The 25,092-nt window shown below is 33.7% G+C and overlaps 1 protein-coding gene and 1 long non-coding RNA gene across 7 annotated transcripts; one reads left to right on the plus strand and one right to left on the minus strand.

Moving 5' to 3' along the window:
- Positions 1-2,265: 2,265 nt before the first annotated feature.
- Positions 2,266-6,246, plus strand: LOC126694228 (uncharacterized). The gene is made up of 2 exons (XR_007645682.1): positions 2,266-2,496; positions 5,720-6,246. It is a non-coding gene; the product is annotated as an uncharacterized LOC126694228 (long non-coding RNA).
- Positions 6,247-11,312: 5,066 nt separating this feature from the next.
- Positions 11,313-24,160, minus strand: LOC126694229 (uncharacterized). 6 transcript variants are annotated; one of them, XR_007645684.1, is made up of 10 exons: positions 24,018-24,160; positions 23,855-23,913; positions 20,087-20,310; positions 19,938-19,974; positions 16,281-17,289; positions 15,709-15,788; positions 13,480-13,886; positions 13,283-13,369; positions 13,030-13,122; positions 11,313-11,754 (listed from the first exon to the last, which is right to left on the minus strand). XR_007645684.1 is itself a non-coding variant. In XM_050390314.1 (8 exons), exons 3-8 carry the CDS (start codon positions 20,290-20,292, stop codon positions 11,731-11,733), a joined length of 1,449 nt encoding a protein of 482 aa, XP_050246271.1. In that variant the 5' UTR covers positions 20,293-20,310; positions 23,855-23,913; positions 24,018-24,160; the 3' UTR covers positions 11,313-11,730. The 6 variants fall into 6 exon arrangements, 1 of the variants encoding a protein (XP_050246271.1); XR_007645686.1 differs by lacking the exon at positions 13,283-13,369 and having other exon boundaries at positions 23,855-23,909; XR_007645687.1 differs by lacking the exon at positions 13,283-13,369 and having other exon boundaries at positions 20,087-20,314; positions 23,855-23,909.
- Positions 24,161-25,092: the final 932 nt, after the last annotated feature.

A 25,092-nucleotide genomic window follows, 5' to 3' on the forward strand; every position in this document is an offset into this window, starting at 1 on the left:
TTATAAGTTCTTGGGTACCCTCTCCTTGCAAACTGGTCTTCAAGGGTGAGTTCTACCCATGGGTTCCTAACAATGTGTTCTTGTGTGGATTTGTTCATTTTTTTTAAGTTAGTCTCATGACATTCCTAGTTGTATTAGTAGTTCTAATTAAATAGGTAAAATTAGTGGGAAAATGTGTAAACCTTAAATTTGGATGAATGAATAATTATGACACTAAATAAAAAATAAATAATAAAAAAGTATCATTAAATGCATTAAGCACATGTGATGAGGCCAGTATTCCATTATCATCAATCATTATATCTGTTACTTGTAACTTGATTGTTAATTGTTTCATTTTGGAAAAATTAGTGCAATTAGAAATATATTTTTTAGAACATTAGTCAAATTAAATTTATTTTGAAGGTTTGAAATTTTTTTTTATTGTAAGTTGTGTAGTTGCTTCCTCAATAACAAAAATTAAAAATTAAACGGTCTAGTACATTTTCAATAACAAAACAAGTCCAAAAATTAAATCACAACGCCAAAGCATAAAACACAAATAACCCCCCTCCCCCCCCCCAATAAAAAAGATGAAATTTCAAAGCTCTTTGGCAATTCTATCACATAATCCGAGATTGTAAAGTATCGTTTTATAAATATAGATTTAAGGACAATGAGAGATATATATGAATTGTAGGCTTAACATGAGAAAATCATTGCAGAAGTTAATGATTGCATGAGATTGACAAAAACATAATTGAATTGCAAACAAAAAAATTTTAAAATTTTAAAAAAGAAAAAGAAATATGAATAAATTGCAAACAAACAAACTTAAAATTGAAAGAAAAAAAAACAATTTATATTTAATTAAATGAAGAAATTGAACAGTAAACAAACGTAAAAATATAAGTAGGCCAAAATGGGTAACTAGGCATAACTTTCCAACTATATAGTTAGTAGTCAATGTTTGCAAACTATATTTTTTACTAGCATCTCGAGTCTAAGAGACTCGATTTTGGCCTATAAATCGAGTCTCAATGACTCAATTTTCATGGTCTAATCACCTTTGATGTGGCATATTTTTCCACGTGGCGATCGCTTGCAAATCGAGTCTCTAAGACTCGATTTATAAACCAAAAAAATTTAAAAAAATTTTAAGTTTCAAGTCGCCCATGTACAAGCTGAAATACCCAAAAAAAAAATTCAATCAGATCAGAGAGAGGGAGAAAGAATCTAAAGCTCACCTCACCGGAATCAGATGCTCACCTCACCAGCGCGGCCTCCTAGGCTCGTGCGGCCTGGGTTGCACTGGACTAGATCACGCGGCGTAGCTAAGGGCGGTGCCGGTGTTCTATTTCTAGTTTTCTTTTTTCTTTTTTTTTTCCTCTCTCTTTTTGGTTCTGATGAGAAGATGAGAAGAAGATGCAGGATTTTTACTTTTAATAGTGTTTTCTTATAAATCGAGTCTTAGAGACTCGATTTCCAGGCATTCGCCACATGGAAAAAATGTCACATCAGACGATGAAAATCGAGTCTCAAAGACTTGATTTATAGCCCAAAATTGAGTCTAAGAGACTCGGGATGCTAGTAAAAATAATAGTTTGCAAACATTGACTACTAACTATATAATTAGAAAGTTATGCCTAGTTACCAATTTTGGCCAAATAAGTACCTAAAAGTTGAGAATTATAAACAAAATCGATGTTAATGGGTCATTCTAGGCAAAATTTGCCAAACAGTGAAAATTCTGAAAAATTTTAGCCGGACAGCATGCGTTCAAACTTATTTAGTTAGTTAAACTGTTTTTGAAAGTCGAGTTTGGCAAACTCGACTTTGGACTGAAAAACGAACACTATAGTGGCGTTTTTTTAGTGGCTATAGCAGCGTTTATAGAAAACGCCGCTATAGGAAACCTATAGTGGCGTTTTTGACAAACGCCACTAAAAAAAACGCCACTATTGTGTCTGTATTCCAGCCCAAAGTCGAGTTTGCCAAACTCGACTTTCAAAAACAGTCTAACTTACTAAATAACTTTGAAAACGTGCCACACGCCTAATTTTTTCCCACAAATAGTCTGTTTGGCAATTTTTTCCGTCATTCTACCATTACTTCCTCTCTTTTTTTTTGGGTATGCTACCCACCTAAATCTAAACCATTAATTGAATAAAAATTTGATCCAGATCATTCATTTAATTTGGAGTAATTTAGAGTGGATACTGGTTACCGGTCAAACAAGTTATATATATAAGTAAATAAACAAAAAGAACCCAGTGTTCACTGTGCGCTTCTCCTTCTCAAAAACAAAATTCTCTCTGTCACGCTTCTTTCTCTTTATCACGCTTCGGACTATATATCACGCTTCCGATTCGGTTTATCTAAAGAACCCAAAATTCGGCTTCTTCTATATTAGCTTCTTCTCTTACTAATCAACCACAAGAACCCAGGGTAGCTAAGCAAAACCCAAAGAAGAAACAGTATCGGCCGTTCTCTGCCTGGCGACGATATTTGAAATAGGTTTGTCTTTCTCTTTCTCTCAGACAAAGTTGATTTTACTACTAATAGACAGATTATTAAAGTTTCTTTGACTATCAACGCATGATTTGTCTTTAGTTTAATTCATTGTTAGTAATCCCTAATGCTATTAATTGATTTGGGTTTTTATTTTTATTATTTTGATAGGAGATTTGGGTGTTGTTTGTTAACTTTGTTTCGAAAGTTGATTTGGAATTTCCTCCTTAGAGATGCTAATCAAGGTTGATATACAAAAAGATAGTATTGGGTAAGGCAAATGCCTACACATTCGAGTCTTATTAGATCTGATAAAGCCATTAACGCTAGTGTGTTGAGTTAGTATGTATCAAAGATTTACCATTAGTATGGGTGAGATTGAAATATGAGAGATTGCCATTATTTTGTTATTATTGTGGGTGCATTGGTCGTGGGGATAAGGATTGTAACTACGTTGAGTTTATCAACTTTGCATATATGTGCGTGTGTGTGAGAAACAAAATTTCAATACCCATGATTGCTTTACCATAATTCTCCCCCACCAGGACCACCACCACCACCACCAAATAAATAATATAAAAAAGCATAATAATAAAAAATAAAATTTGCTGTAATGGGAGGGTCTGTCAACTATGCTTGTAACAAAATATAATAGAGTGGCAACTTAGTTGGCAGACTAGGCTGGTAGAGTAAATGAGTTTCATGTCTGGCTAGGGGAAGGCTCTGACTTCTTCAAACATTTGTACAACAAGAACTAGTAGTCTTGTTCCTTAATACAAACACTACTATTTTAATTAAATTAAAATAAAAAGGTTAAGAGATTGTTATAGCATTATGTCCCCATAAGTCCTCTCTCAGCTAAGTTCTTTCTATCCATGTCATTCTTTAACATGCTACTATAGCTTCAATTTTCAAAATATTGTCAATTGGTACTGTAGCTACTCAAAAATAGCTAAATTGAAATTTAGTGACTGATAGTAGTCAGTTCTTTACATGGAAGGAAGAAAAAGAGATAGAAAGTCATGCCCCTGTCAGACATCCAATTTATCTATTTTTTTCCTTTCTCTAGTCTTTTTACAAGTCCTTTGCATGTGGATAAATAGCTGGAAAAATTACAGTGGACTTAAGTGGTGCTATAGATGAGAAGTTCAAATTTCAGTTGGTGGATTGGGAACTTGCTTGTTGTCCTTCTAAGTTGAAGTGTTTAGAATAAGGAAGCTAAGTACCTATAACCGAGCTTCGCTGGCAAATGATCGTAGTATTTGGGGAGGAAAGATCTTTGGAGGCATATTATTGGGATGAAAATGGGGTTTCCAAGGTGAGTGGATGACAAATACAGTGGAAGTAATATGCTTCTGTTAATTCTTGGAGTACACAAAAGATAGGCGATCCATTCTAGGAATCTCATGTTTGGTCAAGTTTGCCAAGATTGAGAATCAGAGTAAGTTGATTCACTGATGAGCCTATTATATTTCAATATCCTGATGGATGAGTGGGCTGACAGATAGTTAGGGAAGCGTAACATAATGTTATATATATGAGTGGGCTGATATATATGTATTTGGAATTATAGATCTTTTTGCTGCACTGTTCTCCTCTTACAACCTTTTGATTGTCTTCTCTATGTTAGCAATGATGTTATCTTTTATTTTTATCTTGTTCATTTCTTTCAAATATTGATTTTTCTGTGGCACTTCCAAATGCTAGTCATTGCAATGTTTTGTAACAACTGCAAATTAGATATTCTTTTCTTTCTTTTTTCGTCACAATTTTTTTTTTATCTACAGTTTTTAGTTTGTTTGTTGGTTTTGTTGCTTGGGTTTACTCCCATGGCAGCTGAACATGACTTAGGAAGCCTTAGTTGATAGTTGCTTTGCTAATTTATGGAGTTTGTCAAACAATTTTGTATATTACTTCTATGTCAACAGTTCAGTCCCTTGCATTTTTTTTATTCTATAATTTTTTTTCCTTTGCTGAGTTGTTAAAGTTGAGTTGGAGCTAAAGTTCATTGGCATCTATGTTATTTGCAACTTAAACTTCCTAGATTCATATATTTTTCTGAGCCTTATATATGTTTTTTTATTTCCTTTTCAAATATCCAAAGATACTTCTCCCTTACAATTTAGCTTTACCTATTAAAGGGGAGAGGCAACCAAGTTTTTTGTCTATCTTTTGTTGGGGAGATAGTTGGGAGGAGGAAGAAAGAGAGAAATATTTTTCTAGTAGAGAATATAAAAATTCCATTGAATTCTTACTTGCAATGAGGATTTTGATTTTTTATAATAAAAAAAATGAAATGAAAGTGTTCAAACTTCTGTTGTATACCTTTTTGAAATTATTTTTGCTATATGGGTGGCATAATGTTAGTATCCTCTCTTATTAGATATATCATATATGAAAACTACAACATTACATGAGTCCAGCACCTTTCAATCTCAATTATAGAAACTCATTAGTTGTTAAAAGAATTTAAATTGAATGCTAAATAATCACATATTTAATTGCGTTAAGTTGTTTAATGTTTACTCTTCAACTAAAGTATTTATGATTGTTGTCTTTTTATGAATGGACTACTGGTATTAGCAAAGTTACAGTCCCTTCTCTTTTGTAGACTTGGTAAATTATTTACATTTCAGCTTGCAATTCTTAGATTATTGCCACTTCCCTTCTGAGTGTGTGTGTAATTTCTACCCAAAAAAATCTTTAGAAAGTAGAGGGTTTCTTTGTTTTCTTTCAAATAAAATGTTTATGACTTTGAAAATAAAATAAATAAATAAAGAATGCTGAATGACAATAGCTATCAAACAGAAGTGAACAAATGAGTATTCTTCCAACTGTTTAGGTCCCCAATTAAAATTTTGAATACAGTATTGCTATTAATTAGACCTTTTCTCTTCATGCTTCCCATATTAATTTCCCAGTTATGCTCACTTTCTTGGTACTGGTCCTTATATCAGTGAGTCTTGGAATTTCAGGTATATTTTATTAAAGATTGTGTCTTGAGTGATAAGTGTAAGTGATTTGGTTGTATTTTTTGCATATTAGTGTTAGGATCTTGGTGGGAAATCTGATACCTATTAGCTATATACAGCATGTTTCAGACCACCCTAGTGATTTAAACTTTGAATCAACACTTTTATGTGGTATCTAATTTTCTGAATGTGCTGGAATTAGTTGCTAGCTATGATTGGATAACAATTTGATCATGGAGATGTAATTTGTAGAGCAGTTGTCAATGTCAGAGCTAGGCAGGAAAAAATATCTCTATGGATGAAGAATGCTACAAATGATGCTGCACAGGCATCTGGCATGTTTTGTTCACATGTACTCTTTTGGACCCACCAGATGACTTAACTTCTTCTACTTCGTACGGATGCTAAATTATAAATACAACTTTGGTTCTGTATATATGAGTATAAAACCTACTTGCATTTGTGCTCAAGATTTTAGAGATGAATTGAGAAAGAAGAGTTAAACATGATGGGCGGGTCAAGATTTTGGTCTAATATGTTATGAAATGGATGAATTGCAGACATTTTAGTAATAGCCTTGTTTTATGTTGGGATTGAGATACGATGAGTAGAAGATATTAACTGTGGTAACATAGGGCAATCTACTTAGACAAGCTAACATGTGCTCCCTTCTATTTGTTTGTTTATTGTATTGATAGACGTGTTGTAATTTTTTATGGTCGATACTGTTTTTGGGTGAATGCAAAAATGTAATTGATATTTAAGTAAAATTCAATGACTTGAACTCTTACAACTTGAAATCGATTATTAACTCCTTCGTGTTGGAAAAGTGCAAGGCACAATTAAGTGAAAACGCCTGTTGGAGCCTAGGCACAGTACAAGTGCGCACCAAATTGATGTGAAGCACACGTTTAAAAAAAAAAAAAAGTTTGATGAATTTGAAAATAATTATTAATGGAAAATTAAACAATTAAGAGATAAAATAATCATGTAAATGGATATAAAATAATTTTTTTAATTCATATGAAAGTTATAGAAGCCCATCATTTTGCAATTTTACCACAAATAATGCAAGTTAAGTCATTTTTATTTTTTGGATAAGCTAAATGAGTACTTTTGTCAATATCCTTTCTTAAATCTTAGGTAACTATAATGAGCAATGACTAATTGCATATCTTAGTTAATAATTTAATCGCTTAATAATTATAAATCTATAAGAATTAGCTAATATAAGATGAATGGTGGATTGGAGTGATTGCAGTCCCAAATCGGTCTTATATAGTAGCACAACTTAACATTGAATTTTATATACCAAATTAATGATTTATATTAATAGTGTTAAGATACTATGGCTACAATTAAGTTTTGGTTTATTTTTTCGAAAAATAAAGAAGTACAAAAAAAGCATGCCTAAAGTGTGCATTGTTTAAATACACCTAGCTTTAGAGGCTACAAGTGCTGGAGCTTTGGCGCTTTGCGCTTTTACCAACACTGTGATTCCTTGGAGTTGGTTGGTTTACTGAGTTCGGTCCACAGCATGGTTAATACCTTGTACTCTACAATGTATGATAGTGGTGGCATTTTATTTGTTCCCTTGAAATTGTGTTACTCAAGATAGTAAAACTGTATTAGTCAATCAATGGTGAAACTTTGTATAATCACATTATTAAGCGAATATAATCACATTATTATATTTAATCCATTTTGTATATAACACTAGAGGAATTATTATACTTAATATTTATATTGCAATATAAGCATATATATAAAGCCTCAGTTGTAAAGCTTGAATATTATATGCAAGAGTTATGTCCTAAAGAAAAAATGAAGCTTCTCCATGTCAAAGCTACCGTTGTCTAAAGGTTCTTACGTACCAATCATAATGAAGCCTGGACTTATGTTTGTGTCCAGGAAGCTCTTTTCATGAACAATCTTTCTTTGTGTTTGTATTCTAGCTGTAAATTGTTACATGCCAAAGTTGGAAAAAAAAAAAAAAATTTATCAGGCTCCACTCTAGAGAGGTAAAAAACAATCTCATAATTGCCAATAGCTGATATTAAAATGAAAATGGAATAATCAGTAAGCGATATAAAAGAACTACATCAGATCTCAAAACCTTATCTTTAAACTCCTAATCAACTAGAATAACATGTAAGCGCCATAAAAGTCAAATGAAGATATAAAGAAACACACAAAAAACCTTATTAAATTTAATATTAACAAATAGCAAGAAAATTCACATATGATGAAGGCTTCTATCAAGTCTTTTACCTATCATCTTCACATCTGAATAGACTTTCTTCATACTGATTTCTACGCATATGTTTAAGACAATAGTCCTCACTTGCAGAAGTCACTGATACCCAGTGATCATTTAGTGACCCTTTCGGAAGTGTTATTCGATGATCATTAACTGCCTTTTTCTTTTGACCTTGCCCTGTGATTCTTTAGACCAAGATATAACCATCCTTTCTAAGACTGTTGTATTCTGAAGCAAAAGTCCTCACCACAAGTACTTCTTCTTCAATTCCAAGAAAATCACCAATTTTGATAGTTTTGCAGGCTCTCCCTCCCCATTGGTTCCTCGAATGATCCTTCAACTGCATAGCTAATGCCAGATGAATAACCAAGTACTCGATGTGCAAGAAAAATTAGCCATGGTTGCTTTTGCCTATCAACTGATGCCAAGCAATGCTCAATGAACTTGTATTGCTCGATTCCTTCCCTCTAGACATGTTGAGTGTCAGCTATGCAGAAGTGGAACATGCCATAATCAGTGGAGTACCTGGAAAATGAAAATAATATTGTTTACACCAGTTTCTTACACATCTAGAAATTAAGTCCTATTGTAGGCCACATGTGGGGAGATTGTACTGGTTCAATATTAATAAAACATATAAATACACAGCTATAGGTGAATGCCAATCACTTAGCAATCCACTTTTTCATATAAAAACACAGACGTATAGGTGAATGGAAAGCACAACAAGTTTGAAATAATATTCCTGTACCAGAATTTGGCTCTGTTCTCAGCAGGGACATAAAACATAGTCTCCGCCAACACGCCACATTCCCCCCGAGGGTCCATATTCCCATAGAATGATCCAGTCCTTGACCAGTCACGCTCATGGTTACCACTATAAGGATTGTTCACCAAGTGGCACATAAGACAAGGTACAAGACGAGTATAAGCTCAAATATTATGAGTGATATATTAAGATGAAACCTTGCAATCATGTACCGCAAGGTTGATGCAATTGGCTCAACTTGTGTATGGCACGGTTGATGCAATTAGCTTTTCAGGAGTATTTTAGCCATTCTTAGCTTTCAAGGGCATTACAGTCATTTTTTTTTTGTTCTAATGGTACTTTGGTCATTTTATAGGTTCTAATGGTTTTTTTTTTTTTTTTTTTTAATTTTAGAGGGAATTTTTTTTAGGGGGGAGGGGTTGGTCATTTTTTAGGTTTTGAGGAAATTTCGATCCTTTCTAAGGTTTTCGAGGTCATTTCGGTCATTTTTTAGGTATTAAGGGTAGGGGTGTGTAATGAACCCGCTAAAACCGACCCGACTCAACCCAACCCACCGAGTTAGGTCAATTTTTAGGAGATGATGGGTTGAGTTGGGTCATGATTTTTTTTTTTTTTTTTTTTTTTTTTTTTTTTTTTTTTTTTTTTTTTTTTTTTTTTAACGATGAGTCAAGTTAGGTTTGGGTCATAAGATTTACAAACCCACCTCACTTGACCCGACTCACCTATATTTAATATATTTTTAAATTTAAAAAATACATATATATAATTTTGATATTTATTTTTTTGCCCCTCTTCCTAAATAGAAAACCCAAACCCTAAGTTTTTCTTATATAGTTTGTGTTTGTTTTGCGTTATGCTCATGGTTATTTGGTTATAAATTTGCTCTTATTTGTAGTGGTGTTGTTCTAATGCTCAATTTAATAATAATGAAAAAAAAAATTGTCCAACCCATAGGTCCAACCGACCCAATCGGATCCACGTGGGTTGGGTTGGGTTGGGTTGAACTCTTATGATAGGTTGAGCTGGGTTGAATTGGGTTGGGTTGGATTTTTTTTAACCCACCATGGTGGGTTGGGTTGAAAAAAACTTCTCAACTCAACCTATGCACACCCCTAACTAAGGGTATCTCGGTATTTATCAAGTTTCTAAGGGTATTTATAGATATTCTCTACGTATATGACCCATTACGGTCATTTTCTTTTCTAAGGGTATTTTGGTCATATTTACGGTTTCGTGGTTATTTTAGTACCGCACAATATGAGGACGACACTGTCAAATGTGAGGAAAATAAAATAAAATACAACCAAATGTGAGAAAAGTACAATCAAATGTGATGTTGGTACTGCCTAATGTGACAATAGAACCATCATTTGCAAGAAAGGAAAAATTGGACTACCAAACATGACAAAAGTACAGTCACATGTGATTTTGGTACTACACAGTTTGAAGATGGTACCATCAAATGTCAAAAAATATATATATATATGAGTACAACCAAACATGGAAAAAATACTCTCATATGTGATGTTGATATTACTTAATATGATAAAGGACCAATTTAGTGTGAGAAAAAAATAAGAGAACTATTGAATATGACAAAATTACAATCACATGTATTGTTGGTATTGCCCAATATGACGATAGAACTGTCAAATGCGAGTAAAAAAATAAGGAAACCATCGTCACATTAAGCCGTACTACTCAATCAATCCCTACTCCAATACCTTCATTCTTTCTCTTTTACCTTCAGTCTTAAGTTCTTCTCCCTCTTCACTTTTTACTTCTAATCCACAGCTCATTTCAACTTCTCCTTCTACTACTCCATCAATCCCTACTCCAATACCTCAAACTTAGCCACAACACTCTCCTACACCAAATCCTTCCCTCTTATTCTTTCTCAGATTCCTTAAGGCACTAACATTCATGCTATGCCAACTAGGTCTAAGAGTGGTATATTTAAGCCAAAGCAATGCCTTATATCTCACGTTGATTACACTTTAATGGAACTACTTTCATTTAAGATTTCCTTTTCAGTATCCACAATGTTGCCAAGCCATGTCAGATAATTACTCAGCTTAACAAAGACAACATACATGAACTCTTGTACTTTCACTAGTCGATAGAAAATATTGTGGTATAAAAATGGGTCTATAAGCTTAAACATAATAGTGATGGATCCATAGCTACGTACAAAGCCAGTTTGATAGCGAAGGGATTCTATGAACAAGAAGACATAGACTTTGAAGACAATCAATCCAATTGTTAAACCCCCAACAATTCGACTAATTCTACCTTGGCAGTTTAATTCATTGGCCTATCAAACAGTTGTATGTTATTAATGCTTTCCTAAATGGATTGGTTTGAGAAGATGTTTACATTGCATAACCTCCAACTTATGTTGATCCTCAATTCCCTCACCATGTCTACAAATTACAAAATTAATCTATGACCTTAAACAGGCCCGCGGCAGAGCCTAGTTTGAAAGGTTTACGCTTGTTAAGCAAGCTCTCATGCAAAACAGCATGCAGCTCAACTAAGTGTTGTTTTCTATCAGGATCACACATGGCAGGTCGTATTGTCAAAAGCCTCTGTACAACAAGTCATGGTCCTAGCACTGTAACATACTATTAGTGAAACAGTGTGTTTTGAAGATAAGTTGGTGGATTCAATTAGAGTAGTTTATTAGTAGAATTACTTATGCAATGGCTAGCGGTTGCAATAGACCATTACTCTGCTGAGTCTGCTCTGCTATAAAAGAAACATAGCTTGTTTTATTATATAATATTGATTAATATATCAAAGCAAGCCAAATCCAGGGGCAGAAAGCACCACCATCATACAACAAAAGGGCAGCGTTGTTTTTGTGAGCTTTGATTTCGATAGTCCCTGAACAGTTGGTGGATCCAAGAAGAAGAATCTTACAAACAAACTTTTATCTGCAACATTTTCTCTGTGAAGCAGTCAAATTAATAAAAAAATAAAAAGGAGTTCTTTCTACACTTATAAACAGTGACCCTGCAACTGCTAAAACAATTGGTAGCCACTATTGACTGAAAAGTTTGCTGCTGATAGTTATAATGCTAAACGATGCTTCCCATGTTACTACCAAAAAAGTGATTCTCCATTGAACTGTACATGGCCATAGCTTTGAGGACCCTAAAGCTTTCTACCATCAATCAACTACTGGCACCTAATTCCTCGGAAGAGCTCTGTTTTCTGCAGTTTCATCATCATTGAAGCTAGAAGGCATCTCCATGACAGATCTGGACGATATATAATGCAGCAAAATAATAATTAGCTGTGTAGGGCCCCAAAGAAGAAAAGAAAAAAAAGAAGTAAATGTGACACAAAAAATGGTGATGATAAGTTAACATATATACAGGAACGGGATTTTTTTTTTTTGGTTTTGGGGTGGGGGAGATAGGTATACAGCATAGAAAGGTGATACAGTGAGCTCTTCGTCCTCCAAAAGGACAACGGAAAAATTCAACCAAAACAAATAGAAAGAAAAGCAATTGAAGAAAAAATGCAAATAATTTATGATTGGAAGGTCAGTTTACTAGAATTTCCATAGCTGTTCATTTCTAAATTCTCAGTCATTTTGTAATGGAAAAACTCCCATTAAATGGCAAGTCATAATCCTAATCATACATAATACATTTTCATCATTCCACTCTCACTGAAACAAATAAGCTTGATACGCAATAATACCAGGAGATGCCTCTAAAAATGTAAGAAAATTTCAGAGCCAGTGAGGAATGAGTAGAGTGTTTAGAGTAATATTACAGTCACAAACTATTTTACAACATTTTTACAAACTGTTGATATGGCCAACTTCTTATTGGTTTTCATCTAGACCCATCATTAACATCACTTTTTCATTTACCAATAATCACTCACTGCATCAATAGCTTGTAAAATTTTTTGTAAAAAAATTTGCATCTCTAGCATTACTCGAGTGTTTATGTCAAATGTTACAATAGCTGTCATATTGGACTTCTATACTCCTATTGCCTAGTGTCGGAATTTATTAATTAAAGGACTAGAGTTTGGACATTTAGAGCTTCACTAAAATCAGGTTAATTATTATACTTTTTTGAGATACTTCAACAGTAGATTTAGATTCCACAATCAACCTCTCCCCATTGAGGGATAGAAACAATATGGCCCCCACACTTCCTAAAATTTCAATTTCTACTGTTATATTTCAGTTAAATTTTCCAGAATGCAGTCCCCCCCCCCCCCCTCCTTTTTTTAAATAAGTGTACTTATTCCCTTTATGCCCCCCTTAAGTTTGGTTACTTTTCATTCTAATTATCACTGTCCACCCAATCTTGAATTCAGTCCACTCCTGCATATGCCACTTGGGCTTTGGCTCAGAAAGAAAGGGATTGGTTTGGAATAGGTCTTGTTCAAGTCATATCAGGCAAAATGAAAGGGGCACTGATGCACAAGCAAACACATAAACAGGTGAAGACACATGCATGCATGCTCGTGAAATGGAACAGATAACAACCACAAGAAGATTTAATACCCACCCTTTGCTCAAATTTCCGTGTTTGCATTTCAGTGAATGGTGCTTTTGTCACATAGTCTTGCTGCAGAAGATCATGTCTGACTCGTTTTGGAACCTTCAATATAAAACGGGGCATCAACAGAAATGCAAAAATTGCACATGCATATACTTACGCACGCGCATGTGTGTGTGTGTATATATTTTTTTTTCTATTATGTGTGTTTACATATAAGTATCACAATGTCATATAAAAATTGGCCAAAGCTCAAGCTCACTTTAATTTCATTTGTTGAATGCATCTTTAATTTAACTTGGTTTCCATGTTCTTTTATACCCTACCATTTTCGATTAACTATCTCCTCCTGCACATATGCACATAAATACCAGAATCTCAAGCAAAGCACTTTCAATTAAAATGAGAGGTGTTTAATAATATAGCAAATCGTAGAAAGGTCTAAACCAAAAATTCAACCTTTTTCATACTTGTAGATAGCCCTCTCTCTTCTGTGTCAAGCAACTCAAAGCGGTTAGGTATCAAATTTGGAGGCTTAAATTTGAAGTATTCACTCCTTTGGATGACATTGGGGCTGACATTAGCATAATCATGCATCTCACTTTCAATTTTCCCATCATAGTGACCACGATGGTCAGTGACAGAATCAATCCTCATCCCTTCAACACCATGCTTAGAGCTCATTCTTTGATTCCTCTTGCTATTATAAAGAGAGGTTTCTCCAGCAGAATCTTCATAGAGATCCAAGGAAGAGTTCTGTACTGAGATATCTTATCCTGGTAATGAGACCCATGCATCCCGCTACTGTTTGCCTCTTCCATATATAAATCCTGTGAACTCAACTTGGAATTATACAGCTCATATCCCTGAAAAGGCATGGTGAAGGGAAAATTACACAAGTCACCAAAAGTATTATTCCCTCCGTCCCAATTTATTTGTCCTATTTCAAAAATCCAACTTTTTAAAGAAACCTCATTTATTGTATTGTCTGCTATATAAAAATGTATAAGTTTCCAAAACTATCCTTAAATAAATTTATCAAAAATAGTTTTGGAAATAAAGTAAGGACATAATAGGAACATTAATAAATTAATGGTTTTTAATTTTAGAAACGGAACAATATTTTGGAACATCCCAAAATGAAACAGGATAAACAAATTGGAACGAAGGGAATATAAAGGAAGACACTTATGCAAACGGCACCAAGAATGCAATTCCTACTAGAATTGATGCAAAGGCTTTATGTATAAGTTTATCGGGCTTCTAGGAATGCTATAGAAATATTATTTGCTGCAGTAAAGCAAAAGTGCAGGAGTGAGCTCTGTTGTTCAGAGCTTTCAGAAATCCACAGTTTATATAAATATAGATTGCACTGTCACTAGTAATTGCAGGTCAGTTCAAAACCAAAGAATTGAAAAAGACTTGCTCAGCCCAGATTTTATTTTATTTTATTTTTTTTTACCACCAGGTGGAATCTCTTAAAAGTTGGGGTTCACCTTGGGGAAATATGTGTTAAGACTATGAAGGTGATGCTGTTGGAAGTACACATGCTGCTGGTACAGGAGTGGTCTGCAGAGGCAGTAGTGGAGGACCAATGGGTGGTATTAATATGGTAGCAATTGCATTTTTCCCTTTCAGTATTTCTTTGAAGGGTAGGAGAGAGAGGGGTTTAAGAGTTACTTGACAGCAAAAAATGGTGGTTAGCAAAAAATGATGGTGATACTGCAACAAAAGTAATGGCAGACGGGGAAGTAAGGGCAGTGACCACAGTAGTCGTGACAGTGTCAGAAAAGATGGAGGTTGTGATGGTGCTAAAGCAGCAAATAAGCCTTAATTAGTAAATGAATTTCTCCCATTAGATAATTAATTTGGATCTCTAGAAAGCAAGAGTTGAATAGTTCAGAATCCAATCAAAATAACCACAATTTTTACTCAGTTGTGGCATCCATATCCAGTACTGAAAGTACCACTTGAATTCTAGGGGAAACATTACAGCTACACTATGTAACTGCTAACAAGCACTAAAAGTTTAAGAACTTAATTTGTGCCAGCCAAGTACATTGAATCATGACATATGACGAACTTTTTCCTTCTCAAAAAGATGGATTTTGCAGTATTTCATAAACTAAATCAAATTAGCAATTTTCGGTTGGCTCCTTATATACGTGGATCTGACTGGAAACCCCAAATACATAAAAACTGTCAAGTGCAGCAGCAGAGTCGGGTTTGATGTAAGTCATAATATAAGTTTGTGTATATATACATATATATAAATAAAATAAAATAAAACTCAGATGTTCATAATACAGTAAAATGCAGAATGGTTTGTAAATATATATTTTGTACAAAGAAGAGTTGCAATAAAGGCATCCTACCCAGAATAACTATGGTCTATCTTCTCCCCCTAATCCTTAACATAACATCACAAAATCCTCCAGCACTTAACAAAGATAACAAAATTGCACAATTTTATACATCAAGATATATCACATGGACTTTCAGCCTTGACATAAATTGATCTGGTTCAGCCCTCGTCATGACAATTATATATAGCTAGATTAACATATTTATAAGTTTTTCCCTTCTTTTTTCAAACTCCATCACAGTCATCCTACATATGTAGTAAAATATAGCTTCTCTTACTAAATTGCCAGTGCTTGATAAAAAAGGATCAGAAACTCCACTTACATTGCTGAGACTAGGTTGCCTTTCCGCTCCAGAGATGTCTGGAGAATTGGGAATAGAAAGTTCCTCATCATAGTATGGTTCTGCAAAAACACATATATATGAAACATAAGACTCCAACCTGCTCCAGAAAGAAGTTTTGCCAGGAAATTAAGAAAAAGAGCTGTCTGCTCTATAAAATAAAGGAACCACGTACTAAGTAACGCTTATAGCCTTATAGATATATACATGTACTGATGTACATATCAATCACTGATAAAAAGAATTCTCAAATAATTTTGAGTGAAAAGTATTTCCACTTATGATAGCATAAACTGCTACAGTTTTAGATTGCAAAATAATTTGTAATTTAATTAATAATACTCCCAACTACTCTCTCCCCCTCCCCCTTTCAAACAACTGCCCATTTCAAACTCCTTTCCAGCGTCCATCTCTAAAATCAAAATACTATCAGATTTTGTTGTGATGATACCAATTTAAGAAAATAACTCAGATACTTAGAAAGCACATTTAGAGCTTCTACACATGTAGCTTTTTCTTCAGTCTCCCTCCACTATCCAACTTTTCAAACTTACCGTCCAAAGTTTCATTCATGCATGTTACTTTACACAATTCACACCACTTCGGTTGGTTTGGGATTTCTTCTCCATGTTTTAATGATTCCACTTCTTGCAGTTTGTGCTTGTGCTTTTTTCCTTGAAAATGCTGCTTCAGCAAAGTTTCATTCATGCATGTTACTTTACACAATTCAGACCACTTCGGTTGGTTTGGGATTTCTTCTCCATGTTTTAATGATTCCACTTCTTGCAGCTTGTGCTTGTGCTTTTTTCCTTGAAAATGCTGCTTCATCAAAGTTTCATTCATGCAGGTTACTTTACATAATTCACACCTCTTCAGTTGGTTTGGGATTTCTTCTCCATGTTTTAATGATTCCACTTCTTGCAGTGTGTCCTTGTGCTTTTTTCCTTGGAAATGCTGCTTCAGCAAAGTTTCATTCATGCATGTTACTTTACACAATTCACACCACTTCGGTTGGTTTGGGATTTCTTCCCCATGTTGTAACGATTCCAGTTGTTGTTTCTCCTTGTGCTTTTTTCCTTGTAAATGCAGCTTTAATAAAGTTTCAATCATGCATGTTACTTTACACAATTCACAGCATTGAAGCTGGTTTGCTTTCTCTCCTTCATATTTCCTATTAAGTTCCAACTCTTCTACCTTCACCTTGTGTTTTCTTCCTTTAAAGTGTTGCTTGAGATTAAAGGCACCCGAGCACTGCACTTGGCAAATCTTGCAAAAGTTATCTATCTGGTCCTTAAGCATGACACTACCATGAGATAGCCCGGGTTGTTCAGGTTGCAGGTATTGAAGGCAGTTGGTCAACTCTTTTCGCTTTATCCCTGAAAGATTTGTGCTTGGAACCGGACTTGGACTTGGACTTGGCCCTTCCAATGGTCTTGGGTTGTGGCTGGGACTTGAAAGTGTAGATAGCACTGAATGATTTGTGCTTGGAACCGGACTTGCACTTGCACTAGGCCGTTCCAATGGTCTTGGGCTGCGACCGAGACTTGAATGTGAAAATAGCACCTGAAAAAGAGGGGGGGGGGGGGGGGGGGGGGGGGTTGAAGTTCCCAATATCACAAACAACTTAGCTGAAGAACCATACCCTTGCAATGCATCTACTGAAGAAACCTATCGTGTAAAAATCAAAACTTTGAAGAGACTAGACATCTTCGAGTAATTTACACCATTATATCATAGCAAAATGTGCTCGAAAACGAAATTACTGATAACCAGATCAATTGTATGCACATGAAATTTTCACTAAGTATATTGTATAGCTAGGTTCCAAAATTCAATTTTGACTCTACCACAAAAATTTTATATGCATTTCATAATTTATATTTTCATTGTGAAATATCTCTGCTTCTTATGTGATGGGTGCCATTTTAAGATGGAACAATTGCACATCTAGTCATTCTTCAATGAAGACCAATAAACATATGACAGCATCTAATAATCCGGGCCATAAGAAACATTATAATTAACAGAGATATTAATTTTTAGTGCCTAATAAACCTTCCTTCGAATTCTCATGCATTCTCTAACAAAGCAAACTAAGGACCTGTTTGGATACCGCTTATTACTAAAAACAGAAAACTAAAAATACTAAAGCAAAATATTTTTTAAATGTGTGAATAGTACCATGGGACCCAGTTTTAAAGTTGTTTTTCTGAAGAAAAAAAAAAAAAAAAAAAAAAAAAAAAAGGTACTTTCTGGTCCCGTAAACAGTGCACGGGACCCACTAAAAAACGCCAAAACATAACATACACTAATTAAAATTTCCATGTGGGAGATAGGAAAAAGAAAATGTAAGTTGGGTTCTACATCAACTAGATATGGTCGGTATCTTCAAATCCAACTACAGGCCTTGATTTATATGCAAGTCATTTATGCTTTTGAACAAAAGTTGCACTTTAAGGAAAAAAAAGATATTCACAACAGAGCCTCAAAAGTTTTTATGTATAGCTTTTTAAAACTTCACTTTTTCCTTCATTTTCTTTTTAAAATTTTTTAAAGTACAAATATAGAACATTTTCAGCCAAAAATTTAAAGTTATATTTAGAACATCTTCAGCCAAAAAATAAATAAATAAATAAGCTATTCCCAAAAAGTTTTTTCCTTTGGTATATTTTCTATTGACTAGAATATTAATAGTAATGAAAACTATTTTTACCTCATTATTTCCATATTACTCATCTTCTCAGCTTTTTGCTCTGAATATTTAAGAAAACAGAAAAAATACAAGAAAAAAAAAGTCAAAGAAAAAAACGCAATGTACAAATAGTATGCATAGTTTCTGATTGATACCAGTAGCATGAAACAAAGAACAACATATTGCACCTAAAAATATAAAAAGAACTGCAGCATAGACCACTCGAATAGAGAATTTGATTCATATTGGTTCAGTGTGCCATAATGGTTGAATAAAAAAAACAAAATTAAAGTGAGCATGTAATGTACACTTTTTTTTTAAATTTTTTATGAACGCATACAATATACAGTGTCATAAGACTGATGTCGTGTCGGGTCGGGTCGGGTTTACTGCCACCCGCAACCCGACCCGATAACAATCGGGTTTATCAGGGAGAAACCCGACCCGACCCAACCCGAACAGTACGGGTCTTGGGTCGGGTTGGGTGGTTGGATATTGGGTCAAGTGTCCTTTTTTTCCAAAAAAAGGCACTGTTTCTACAATAAAATTCTCTCTTTCTATCTCTCTTTCTCTTTCTCTCTCACTCTCTCCTATGATGGCTGAAAGGTAAAACCCTAGACGATGAACAAGGCTGAGTCTCCCAACAAAAAAATGCTTTCAACAACAACAATAGCAACAGCAACAGCTACAACCACTCCCCACCGCCGCACGTTAGCACGTACCACTCCTTTTAAGATTTTTCATTCTCATTCTCTCTCTCACAATGCCGCCATGTCTAGGTTCGTCTCTCTCTCTCTCTAGCTCAAGATTTTAGGGTTTAGTTTCTCAAAATTTCAGTTTTTTTTCGGAGTTCAAAACAAGCTTGATTGTATGTTGCTGACTCGTTCCTCTATTTTTCTTGGAATCTTGCAAAACTCAGTGCAAATATCAGTCTTTTTTTTTTTTTTTCTGGGTTCTTAGAGTGTTTGATTTATGGGGTTTTTTTTTTTTTTTTTCTGGGGTCTTAGAGTGTTTGATTTATGGTTTATCTTTGCTATTTTAATGCAATATTAGCTGATTTCCTTTGTGTTAATTGAAATTATTTTAGTGTTTTTACTTTTCGATTATGGTGTATCTTAATGTATTTTAGTTTATTTGAAATAGTTCATAATGGGGTATTGGATTGGTTTCGCTTGTCTGATACATTAGTTGTGTGTGTGTGTGTGTTTTTTTTTTTTTTTTAAAGATCGGTCGGGTCGGGTTGGACCCGAAACAGACCCGAACCCAAGGCAGACCCGAATATTGGACCCAAACCCGACCCAAGCATCCATTCAACCCGCCCAAGACCCTTCAGATCGGGTCAGGTCGGGCCGGGTCTATGCTCAGTCCTACTGTGTCATCTGCATCAAACAAGTAGCTGCAAAAAAAAGCAATGCAACTAGCAAGATAGAGCATAGAGAGAAGAAGAAAAATGCAAAGTCATTTTAATTCTTTCACAAATTTTTTTTTTTTTACTGAATAAAAAAAAAAGACAACTTACTTTGCTAAATCTTTCGAAAACCTTCCGTTCCAAATTCCTGCAAGAGATCTCACTTGTTAGAGAATACAAAGAAAGAGGAAGTAGAAGATATGGTTTTAAATAAGAACTTGAAGGCAGAAATGGATATCAATGGCATGAAAAATAAGTACCATTTTGGTGATATAAGCAGTCCAGCCACAGCATGTGGCAGAAGTGCTTGAATACCGCAAGCAAAGCCACAACCAGAATGGTGTCGTTTTCTACGTCTTCTTCTCATGTATTGCCGGTAAATATTCACAAATCTAAGTTTATGAAATTGGCGGAGACGAGCAAGCAAGAGAATGGGCGAGATTGATGGAAAAAGAGTCTCGGCCATGGCGCACAGAGATCAAGGCTGGCTTGGGAGATGGAAAGGAGAAGATGAGGATTAGAGGAAAGACAGCAAAGGAAAACGAAAACGAAGGAGAAGGTAAGAGGGGAAATAAGAGTTTATAGAGGAAGAATACTAAACTGTAGTAACTTGGAAAGAGAATAGACAACAGTGCATCTAAATCCATAAGAAATAAAGGCGTGAAAACAGAGGTGAACTAAGTATGTTTCCTTTTAACCAAAAAAATAAAGAAAAAAGAACTTTGTATGTTTTAACTTTGGCTAAATTATAGTTGGCAACCATAAAGTTTAAGCTAAAACTAGGTTTAAAATATTTCAAAAACAATTAATTTGGTCTCTAAATCATATGTTCTTAGAAATGAATTGCTGTATTTTTAAAATGTCTTAAACTCAATTAGTATTATCTCAAATCTAGGAGTGCTAATTAACTGTATTTTATCCTCAACTTTTTATGTACCAAATACGCTCCCATAGAGTAAATGAAAGTTAACAAGGGTAGGTGGTAAAAAAGTCGAAAAAATAAACATTGGTATTATGTAAATATATAATAGTGGGTTTAAATTAAAATCAATAACTACCTACTGTTTTGAATTTGTTGTGAAAATATTGTACAAATAGTAGCACTACTCTTAAAATATTACATAATTTTTTTATCACCATTAAAATATTCTTTTTTGAAACACTCAATATATGTCTCAAAATTTATGAATCCATAAATATTTAATTTTATTTTACATACTTAGTTAGAATTTGTTGTATATGTGTTACGAAAATATTGTGAATATAATATTTTTCTTGCTTAAAATGTTGTCATTTTAGTATAATAATATAACTTACTTTAAATCTAAATTTCAATAAGAGCATTAGCATCGGGGATACAAAAAAAATATATATTTTGTATCCTCAAATACTAATTTATTTATTTTACCAACTTATTTTACAACTCACCCTACATCCCAATTTTTATTTTTACATACAATCCAATAAAATAATATATACTACCTAATAAAATAATAAAAAGTATTATTCTCTCTCTTCACACAACCACTGGATTAAATATTATTTTTTTTAAACCTATGAATAGTAAGGTTGTATATATGCAAACTTACAATTCATAGGTTACAAATTTTTTTAAGTATACAAACTTGGATGGAGTGGGTTTTTGCTGTCATAGGCTGTAAAATAGCAACTAGGGAATGTTTACACCCCCAATATTAGTGCTCTTACAAGGATGAATGCAAATTTGCAACTTTTTATTAAAGTAATCTCTTACAATCGGTACATAACATAACCACTATTAATGATAAGACAATATGAAAATCATATAATGCCAATCAGAATTTTATCACATTTACAAATTAAATTGTGAAAAATGTTGTGATTAATAGACGATTAAATGTGAAAATTGAACAATGCACACACTATATCATAAATGTGGCTGACATGGGGATTTGAATTGGGTACAATTGCTAGGGTATTGCACCTGCCTAATTACCCATCTTACTCACAAATATTTTTATTTACAGAACTTTTACTTTTTTTTTTTACTTATTTTCATTTTATTTATTCATTGGTTTTGAAATTTTTTTTTTCTAATTTAACTTTCAACTATCAAGAGCTATTTTATATAATTTAAGGGACGATACTCTAAATATTGCACATATCTGAATCTATTGACAAGCCAAGTAAGGTGAAGAAACAAGAATAAAGACCATGGTGGGTGAGTGCTCTAATAATCGAACCTATGGGGTCTGCTAATGGTCACTCCCGCTCACTTATTTTGTTCATTAAAAAATAAATAAATAAATAAACAAGAGTAAAAGCCAAGGCTCCCACCATACCTCTATTAACACACACTCTACAATACTTCCACTTAGGCGCACAAAAAAAAAAAAAAAAAAGGTTCAATTTAATAAAGCAACCACAAGAAAATCGCCTAAGAATCTTTCCATAGCAGATTGATCAATCAGAGCAGCTTTGCTGACACAACTGAGTAGTCACCATCATGCTCTAGTCACTCTATAATTAAAGTTTTGATTCAAAGTTCAACTCTCAGCTTTGTTAACAGGATTGAGTAGTCACCATCACTCTGTAGTTTGTACTAAAAGTCTTTATTTAAGTGTTAATTTTTGGTTATGTTAAGTTATTTTATAATATTTTTAAAAAATATTAATATAAGTAACTTCTTGTTGATTTTTATTTAGATTTATTATTAATATTACATTTTTATTTATTAATTATTACCTATCACATTAACTGTTTGTAAATTTTTTTATAAAATAGTTTATAATTTAACATTATTTTAATGTTATTTCATAAAACTATTTTTGAAATAGTTTAACGTTAGTAAAACTCTTTTTATAATGCTTAAAATGTCATCTTAAATGCTATTAAAATAATTAAAATAATCACATAAGTACACTCCAATGGAAACAATAATCCTTCTCAAAAAAAAATGGAAACAATAATCTAGCCATTCACATAAGTACACTCCGATGGAAACAATAATCAAAATTATAATAAAGAAAAAAATAACAAAGAGCTCTTATTGCGGAACCTAGCCACCCAAGACAAAAATAATAAAGAAAAAAGGTATAAGGCACAACAAAGATGAGCCTTCCTAGAAAATATAGTATGCCCCTTAGTCACATAAATAGTTCCCAATTTTATTTTATTTTTTTGGCAGGAAGGAATGGGGCCACAAATGGTAACTAACATGCACAAACAAATCAAATTAGAGGCAATATTTAAGGCATGTAAACAAGCCAAGCAGAAACATGAAGCCAGTTCTGGTTGAACTTGGTTCCAATTTGACCAATCCCAACTTCATGAGCAAAGCAATTTCTTTATTAGTCACAACAAGTTCAAGAACTCAGAGAAAACATTACAACATTAGGAGGTACCACGGCTCTAATAACGGCTTCTCTTCATCATAAGCAATCGTACATCAACATTCTGATTTACCTCCAACTTCTCCCACTCTAAGGCAGTATGTCAAACTAATTGATCTTACCAGATTTCCTTACACTTATTGAATGGAAATATATATGATAATGAGTATGAACTTGGAAGCAACCATGAAGAAGAAAACTTCTGAATGGACACAAGAATGTGTTCTAATGAATGTTCAGAAAACATAGGAACTATTATTGAGAGTTTTACATCGTCACAAGATACCATCTAACATTAATCGTATTTAAAAAACCAGGAACCTCTTAGTCGGTCAAAGGAACCTGAAACAAAAACTAAAATACCCAATTCCAAAAAAGACCCAAATCATGCTTAAACTTAAAAAATCAGATCTCAATCCAAAGTGGCTTGAACAGAGAAAGGAGGGTTGGACGATTTATTGTCATATATTAAAAGGTGACTTGAACATGAAAATATACAGAGCATGTAAAGACAGAGCATATACCCAAAAAAAAAAAAAAAACAAAACAAAAACAAAGCATGTACTCACAAATTTTTTCAGTACCCAAAAGAGAACAAATAAAGCGTGCACAGATCTGAAAACTTTTCAACAAATATTTCAGAATCTCTGGTGGTACCTGGTGGTTTTTGGTAGCAGATCAGTGTTGCTTGGTATTTTGTTGATCAAAAACTCTGCCTTGAAAATGTTTTTCTCAGATCAGATATATAAGACATAAATAAAATTTTAAAAAATATATAGAGAGAGGAGAAGAAGACGAAGAAGAGGAAAAAGACTTTTACCTGCAGCAGTACGGAGAGCTGAGATTTTTGGCGTGAGGTGAGCTACAGAGAGATGAGATTCTGGCGGGGCGTGAGGTGAGCTACAGAGAAAATGAGGGGCGGCTGTTAGGGTTATAACCTTTATTACTGTTTAAGGGTTTCCGCGTTTGGATTGGATTTTTTTTTCAAAATTCGCCGCAAGTTTAAGGAGGGACCAAATTAAAGGATAATTTAATAAAAATATAAGTCTAATTTGTATTAAAATATTATTTACAAAATAAAAACACTCTTTAACTAATTCACTTCTTCAAAACATACTTAAAAAAAATATTAAACAACCCCAAGTTTTTTTTTATCCTTTTAAAAAAAAATCATCCCCACGTTTACCTTCCTATCAAAAATTTAAAAACAAAAATTCTCAAGTTTATCAAAAAAAAAAAACTAAATAAATACACGTTTGGTTACATTGTATTTAACAAAACCAAAAAAAATAAAAATAAAAAACCACTCTCACGTACAAACCCACCCAGATACAAATTTAAGGCGAAAATGGGAAATTAGTCAAAATTTTCCAACTATATAGTTAGTAGGTAATGTTTTCAAACTATATTTTTTACTAGTATCTCGAGTCTAAGAGACTCGATTTAGGGCCTATAAATCGAGTCTTTGAAGGTCGATTTTCATGTTTTGATGGGGTCTGAGTTGGCACTTTTTTCACGTGGCATCCACCTGAAAATCGAGTATCTAAGACTCGATTTATAAGCCCAAACAAAGATAAAAAAAGAAAAACAACACCAACAAAGAAATCAGAGTAGAAAAAAAAAAAAAAAAAAAAAAAAAAAAAAAAAAAAAAAGGAAAGAAGCCGAAGAAGAAAAGAAAGCCAAAAAGGCTGCTCTCTTCTCTTTCTTCTTCTTCTTGTCTCACTCCTTCTCTCTTAGTCTTTCTCATGCTTCAATCCAAGAAAAAAAAACACCACCACAACCACCAGATCCGTCTCACTCCCTCTCTCTGCTGTGGTTTCTTTGTCGCGACCCAAGCCGCGCGAGCCCCAAGCCGCGCTGGTGAGGTGAGCTCTTTCTCTCTCTCTCTGATCTG

Source organism: Quercus robur, chromosome 8 (genome assembly GCF_932294415.1).
Source record: "Quercus robur chromosome 8, dhQueRobu3.1, whole genome shotgun sequence".
NCBI classification, from domain to species: Eukaryota; Viridiplantae; Streptophyta; class Magnoliopsida; order Fagales; family Fagaceae; genus Quercus; species Quercus robur.